Source organism: Entelurus aequoreus, linkage group LG07 (assembly GCF_033978785.1).
Source record: "Entelurus aequoreus isolate RoL-2023_Sb linkage group LG07, RoL_Eaeq_v1.1, whole genome shotgun sequence".
Taxonomy (NCBI): Eukaryota; Metazoa; Chordata; class Actinopteri; order Syngnathiformes; family Syngnathidae; genus Entelurus; species Entelurus aequoreus.
The window spans coordinates 60,046,274-60,054,026 of NC_084737.1; the positions used below are offsets into that span (position 1 = coordinate 60,046,274).

At 38.6% G+C, this 7,753-nt stretch overlaps 1 protein-coding gene across 5 annotated transcripts in view; it reads left to right on the forward strand.

Moving 5' to 3' along the window:
• ccdc14 (coiled-coil domain containing 14) overlaps positions 1-7,192 on the forward strand; it is a 46,850-nt gene extending 39,658 nt beyond the window's left edge. For all 5 annotated transcript variants that reach the window (XM_062054114.1, XM_062054111.1, XM_062054115.1 and 2 more), the window contains 2 exons: positions 6,449-6,551; positions 6,622-7,192. In XM_062054114.1, the coding sequence (XP_061910098.1) occupies positions 6,449-6,551; positions 6,622-7,105 (587 nt within the window). In that variant the 3' untranslated portion in view covers positions 7,106-7,192. The remainder of the gene's footprint in view (positions 1-6,448; positions 6,552-6,621) is intronic.
• Positions 7,193-7,753: the final 561 nt, after the last annotated feature.

The following is a 7,753-nucleotide window of genomic DNA, read 5'->3' on the forward strand; positions in this document are numbered from 1 at the left end:
GTTGCCTGTGTCCGAGCTTGCTCTAGTGTAGTTAGTCAAGTGTGACTCAAATAGTAATCTATATTTCTGGAAAGAGTGATGCCGCTTTCCCGGTTAAGGTGAAGGCCGTCCCTCCTCAGCAAGCCCAGTTTGCCCCAGAAAGAGGGCCAAGTCCGAGCTATGTTCCCCTTTGTAATCTCTGTCTCACCCTAGTGGCATTGGAGCCGATGTGTACAATGTGGGGCGGTATAGCTCGGTTGGTAGAGCGGCCGTGCCAGCAACTTGAGGGTTGCAGGTTCGATCCCCGCTTCCGCCATCCTAGTCACTGCCGTCGTGTCCTTGGGCAAGACACTTCACCCACCTGCTCCCAGTGCCACCCACACTGGTTTAAATGTAACTTAGATATTGGGTTTCGCAATGTAAAGCGCTTTGAGTCACTTGAGAAAAAGTGCTATATGAATGTAATTCACTTCACTTCAACTATGTTCGCGGAGCTAGTGGTGCAATTAGCCTGTAGTATGTGTTTACTAGGCCTGTTGCGAGTCAGCTCCCTAAGATTATCTTAAATGTCAGGTGCTCGGGCTCCAGGAATACACTTAATTATAGCAAACGTTCACAGAGCTGAATATATCTTGTGGTGTACCTTAGGGATCAATACTGGAACCAAATTTCTTCAATCTTTTTATAAACAACGTTTGTAAAATTGTGAATTATATTTATATAGCTCTTTTCTCTAGTGACTCAAAGCGCTATACATCGCAAAACACATTATCTAAGTTACATTTTAAACCAGTGTAAGTGGCACTGGGAGCAAGTGGGTAAAGTATCTTGCCCAAGGACACAACAGAAGTGACTAGGATGGCGGACGCGGGGATCAAACCAGGACTCCTCAAGTTGCTGGCATGGCCGCTTTACCAACTGAGCTACGCTACCACAATTACAAAGAACTTAAAGTTAGTTTTATTTGCAGATGACACCGCTGTGTTTTGTTCAGGAGAGAATGCACAAAAGCTAATACAAATAATAACAGAAGAAATTAACAAATTAAAAAGATGGTTTGACAAAAACAGACTATCTTTGAATCTCAGTAAAACGAAAATAATGTTATTCGGTAACAGTAGAGGGGAAAGTCAAACACAAATACAAATAGACGGAGTAGAAATTGAAAAGGTAAAAGAAAACACATTTGTGTGTGTAATGACAGATGATAAAATTTAATAATTCAAAAGGGTGGAGTGCCATCTCCGGGTTGGGGAGGAGATCTTGCCCCAAGTGGAGGAGTTCAAGTACCTCGGAGTTTTGTTCATGAGTGAGGGAAGAGTGGATCGTGAGGTCGACAGGCGGATCGGTGCGGCGTATTCAGTAATGCGGACGCTGTATCGATCCGTTGTGGTGAAGAAGAAGGCAAAGCTCTCAATTTACCAGTCGATCTACGTTCCCATCCTCACCTATGGTCATGAGCTTTGGGTTATGACCGAAAGGACAAGATCACAGGTACAAGCGGCCGAAATGAGCTTCCTCCGCCGGGTGGCAGGGCTCTCCCTTAGAGATAGGGTGAGAAGCTCTGTCATCTGGGAGGAGCTCAAACTAAAGCCGCTGCTCCTCCACATCGAGAGGAGCCAGATGAGGTGGTTCGGGCATCTGGTCAGGATGCCACCCGAACGCCTCCCTAGGGAGGTGTTTCGGGCACGTCCGACCGGTAGGAAGCCACGGGGAAGACCCAGGACACGTTGGGAAGACTATGTCTCCCGGCTGGCCTGGGAACGCCTCGGGATCCCCCAGGAGGAACTGGACCAAGTGGCTGGGGAGAGGGAAGTCTGGGCTTCCCTGCTTAGGCTGCTGCCCCCGCGACCGGACCTCGGATAAGCGGAAGAAGATTGATGGATGGATGGAAAAAAATATACAACATAAAGTAGCAAGAAACACATCAATAATGAATAGAGCAAAATATGTTCTCGACCAAAAATCACTCCATATTCTCTACTGCTTGCTAGTGTTACCATATCTGAGTTATTGTGTAGAAATATTTCATTCACTAACGGTGTTACAAAAAGGATAAAAAAACAACAAAAATTAAGTACAAAGCAAACTTTAACCTGCTCCCCAAGAACGTAGAACAATTATTCTCAACAAATAAGGAGAACAATAACCTTAGAGGAAAATCTAATTGAAAACATTTGTATGCACGTACAACACTTAAGACTCTTAGCATATCCATATGTGGAATTAAATTATGGAACGGATTAAGCAACGAAATAAAAAAAAAACATTAATATGATTCAGTTTATAAAACTATTCAAACTGCAAGTGTTCACAAAGGATAAATAAGAACAATTACAATAAACATCTTGAACCTTTAAAAAAAATAAAAATAATAATAGATAATCTCATTAATCTCCTAGGTGAACCATAAATTACTTAACTACTTATTTATGACAACTTTAATTATTGTGTATATGTTTATACGTCTAATACTTATGTATGTATTTAATATTTGATTATTTATTCACTGTATATTAATTTATTCACTCATTTATTTATTCACTGATCCGTTACAAACGGAGAACAAAGAAATGGGATAAAACTGCTATGGTATGAAAAGGGGTAGGATCAAAAAGGATCTGCTTCTTCCCACTGCTTTTCGGACATGCTGTATTGAAACAACTGGAAATATGTGAAGCATTACATTGTAACTGTATTGTATGCATGTTCGAAATAAACTGAAGCTAACTAACCGTCATAAACAAGAGGTGTGGCTTTCAGTAGATAGCATCTAATAGTCAAAATCATTGCTAATAATTTTTTTGTAGGAAATGCCTTGCTAAGCATCCCAAAAATGGTCAAATCTGCCCCGTGAACCCCCAAAAGAGACACGTGACCCCAGCAGAAATTCTTCAATTCCTACTTGAGTGACATTTACTGTACTAAAGTATCAAAAGTATTTTTAAATAAAATGTCTATTTAAACAGAGTGGGTTTAATGTTAAAATCGGTAGCCTATACTCACAACATGACAATATTTTTTTGACTGAATTAGCTGAAAATTTTGGAGTTTCAAAGTAATTAATCCTAAACCAATCTCAACTTTACCAAAATGTGTGCTACTTGTCCAGATGCAAATAATCCATAACACTCCTCTATAACCTATCTATAACCTATTGATCATTAGCCTAATATCATCTTAACAATTTTCACTGTGCAATGCTAATTTACCTGAGTTCGACTGACAAAAACCATCATTAATTAACCATGATTTAAGTATTTCTGACAAGTCTTCAAGAGTGTTTAATTGGTCATTGGTATAGTTAAATATCTGCAAAGTTACATTAACCTGGCTATTGTGTTAGCCAGATAACTGAACTGGTGTAGGATAATAACATTGACATTGTGGCTTCACTAAATGAAAATGACTGTTATTTAAACTTCATATGATTGTCAGGTTGGACAGGGAATTTCGTAATGCCAATATGTATGTGACTCTTGGTTGGCTTGACAATCCATTCTAAAGTAACATCCATCCTCACTATAAAAATTTGTCACTTGACTGACATACACGACAACGGAAATCTTGTAAGATGACCACTAATGTAGTGCATGCTCTGTACAGAGAAAGGACGAGACGAGGGGCATTTTTCATTTAAACACAGCTGTTAGCTGTTTGAAAATAGTTTCAAACAGGCACAATTCCAAACAAAATGAAAATAGCTGAAGTTGTACCAATTTATAAGGCTAGGGATACAAATTATAGACCTGTTTCTTTACTTGCACAATTTTCTAAAGTCATTAAAAAACTGCTCAGTAACAGATTGGAAAGTTTCATGAACAAATATAGAATATTCGCTGAGAACTTTGGGTGTCCCACGCAGGGGCGCCGAAAAGGGGGGGTAAAGGAGACGGATTCTAGGGGCCCATGATGGAGGGGGGCCCAGAGAGGCCCCTAATGATGATGAAATTATAATACAGGGGGCCCTGTAAAGATTCTTTTCATGGGGCCCAAAATCCCTAGCGGCGCCCCTGGTCCCACGATTCGATTCAATATTGATTCTTGGGGTCACGATTCGATTCAAAATCTTTTTTTTTTTTCGATTCAACACGATTCTTGATTCAAAAACGATATTTTCCCGATTCAAAACTATTCTCTATTCATTCAATACATAGGATTTCAGCAGGATCTACAGACTGGGGTCTGCTGACATGCAAGTAGAGTAGTAGACTTTTGTAAAAGCTTTTATAATTGTAAAGGACAATGTTTTATCAACTGATTGCAATAATGTAAATTAGTTTTAACTATTAAATGAACCAAAAATATGACTTATTTTATATTTGTGAAAATATTGGACACAGTGTGTTCTCAAGCTTATGAGATGCGATGCAAGTGTAAGCCACTGTGACACTATTGTTCTTTTTTTTTTATTTTTTATAAATGTCTAATGATAATGTCAATGAGGGATTTGTGTATTCCCTCCCACACACACACACCTTGTAGCGTCCCAGAAGAGTTAGTGCTGCAAAGGATTCTGGGTATTTGTTCTGTTGTGTTTATGTTGTGTTACGGTGTGGATGTTCTCCTGAAATGTGTTTGTCATTCTTGTTTGGTGTGGATTCACAGTGTGGCGCATATTTCTAACAGTATTAAAAATGTTTATACGGGCACCCTAAGTGTAACCTGTATCAATGAAGATCAAGTATGCGTTGCATTTAATTGTGATTGCGTGCCAAAGCTGCACATATTGTATCACTGGGGCAGCACTGGTTGGACTGGATGAAAAGGGGATGTGACGATTGTGGGAGGGGTACTGAAATATGGGGGTCTCCTGGGAGGTTTGGCAAGTATGACAATAAGCGGTGAATGCGGTGTTACTGCAGCACCGCCGCTGTATATCTAATCGGCGGGCCAGCTCTAGTGTTAATTTGATATCGCCTCTAGGGCCAAGTGAAATTACACGGTGGGCCAAATTTGGCCCGCGGGCCAGAGTTTGACACCCATGGTTTAGAGAAAACAATGCCCAAAACATTAGCTTCATCCAAGACGTCCAACACAAATGTAGGAACACACATTAAGGTGAGTTGAGTTCGTGAAAATGTTTCACACACACACACCTCCGACACAACACAACTTTTATCAAGAGCCCAAAACTAACCGCAAAGGTCCAGCCTTCACGATAAATGCGCTACCTGCTACATCCCACCTGCCTGTGCTCAGCTTACACAAGCTAACGCACTACAGAGTTAGCCTTTAGTTAATGTTTTTATTACCTTAGAAATATGTATAAAATATTTCAATAATTATCTCTGAAGCTGGTTATTACATTATTTAATTGGATATTATAAATCCTAATTGCGATTCATCACATCATTTTTGGTGTGATTAATCAAATGGTTGAAAATTCAATAATTAATTTAGAAGTTGTTTCTTACTTTTATTTGAAAAATTGCTTTTTCACAAAAGTGCAGTAACATTTTGTTTCCAATAACGTTAAACAAAGTGCTTTTTGACAGCATTATTTTTTTACAAGTTTAATATTTCTTTTAATCTCAACGCAAACATTAACTTAGTCCAGGCGTTTCAAACTCGTTTTCCTTGAGGGCCACATCGCAGATATGGTTGCCCTCAGAGGGCCGCTTGTAACAGTGAATAATATACAGTATGAATATAAATGTGTATATATAAAACGTGTATAATTGTCAGGTTTTTTTTATGTACCATGTACCAAATCTTTAGGTTGTACTGTAAAAAAATACATGGAATTAAATTAAATGGAAAAACGGTACAACTGTTTTTTTTACGCAACGATTCATGCACGTTTTTTATACTGTAAAATCTACGGTTGTTGTGTTTTATAGGGTATTATTACTCTTTATTGAAAGTGGATTTTACTATAAAAAAAATGTTACTGTAAAATTTTTACATGAACGGTTTGTTGGATTACTTTCTTTGAAATCATAAGTCAAACAGATATCTAAGTACCGGTATTTATCTTTATTTGAGCAATAACACATTTTTGAAATTTATGATGATATAATATTTTGTTTTATTATTAGAGATGATTAAAGTGTAAATATATGTAATTGTACACAGTACAATTATTTTGCAATACATTTATTAATAAAAGATAAGGTACTTTATTTACACATTATTTACATGCTTTCGGGGGCCACACAAATTGATGTGGCGGGTCAGATCTGGCCCCCAGGCCTTGAGTTTGACATCTGTGACTTCAAACAATACAGTAGTACCTCAATTATGAGCTCAACTTGTTTTATGATCAATCAAAAAGTAAATATTTTGTTTAAAAAAAATGTAGTTGATTTATAATTTAATTTAATTTATAATTATAATATTAATACATGTATTAATTTAATGTTTTTTTTTTTAATTATTCATCTGCCACCCCTGAATATAAGTCTAGAATGTGAACTCATGTACTTTGTACAGCGTTGTTATTCCTTGCCACATTTTGTACTCACAGATTTGGAGAGCATTAGAACCAAACTAGTCCACAGTGAGCAAGCAAAGAGCAGGCTGGCATCACTTGCCCAGGAACGACTGGAAGAGATAGAAAACCTCAAAAGGTAGGTCTTGTTAGTGTGAAAATGTTGTTGTTCATTGTTTGTCAATGCTGTGTTTGCCTCTTTGTTTCAGGATTATTCTCAATGACAACAACGCAGTTGTGGGCCTCTCTCTGTCAGACACAGCGCCCCAGGAACAACGTTATGATCGGAACGCCGCCGCTGAACATATCATCACTAAGTACTTGATGACTCTTTGCCAGCTGGAGGGCTCACACGCTGGTGGTAACGTGCATTTGGCCACAGAAAGTGAAGGAAACGCACCAGAAGAAGCCAACATGAGCTCAGTCCTGCCTGGAAGAGGGTACACACATCCAGACTGTGTCACTTGTGAGGGAGTTGGATTATCAGCGCAGCCGAAAGAAAAAGAGTGCCGGCGACTGTTTGACTCTTTCCTCTCTCAGCGCGATACAAATTCTACCTCATGTGACTGCAGTTTGAGGTCCATGTCGACCTTTGACACCAAAGATGAGGCGGCATTCCGAGACGGACTGGCTGCTCTGGATGCCAGCATAGCCAGTTTACAGAAAACTATGAAACTGGATTTATTGAGATGATTGTGCTCAGCTCTTTTTTGCAAGTTTTCGATTTATTTTAAAACATTTTAATCACGTAAAACTGCCAATAAATACATCTTGCATTTATGCAGTCACTAGCGTAATATGATCAATGATGCGCACAACTTTTTATCTTTCAACCAGAGGTGCAATAAAGGTGCTCAAGATTACACATATTTAAACCAAAAAAATCAAAGAACACTAGTAGTTATCACGGCGGTGTTCTGTTTCCACCAACAGCCGCATACTGAATAATTAGGGAATGCGGGGGGTCACTTACTGTATACATTTTGTACTTTACAGATGCTAAGAAAACAATTGAATTTACATCCATGTATTGCAATACAAGTTGAAAAGCACGTACACACTATTTATTACATGCATAGGTAAAGCTTACACATGTTCATTCCTTTGCAAATTAACTTGTATTTATGTCTGATGAGTTTAGGTGGGACTAATTAACCTTACATTTCTGCATTTGCAATGTGCATTCAGTTTTGTGTGCAACTTAAGTGTTTAAACATGCTTACATTGGCCAAATGTGTCATTTTGAGGGGCGAAAATATAAAAGCTGCATTAAATCGTTAAATTCCACAGGTGTGTCTGTTTACTGCCCCCCAGAGGCAGTGAAGCGAAGTTCATGATGCT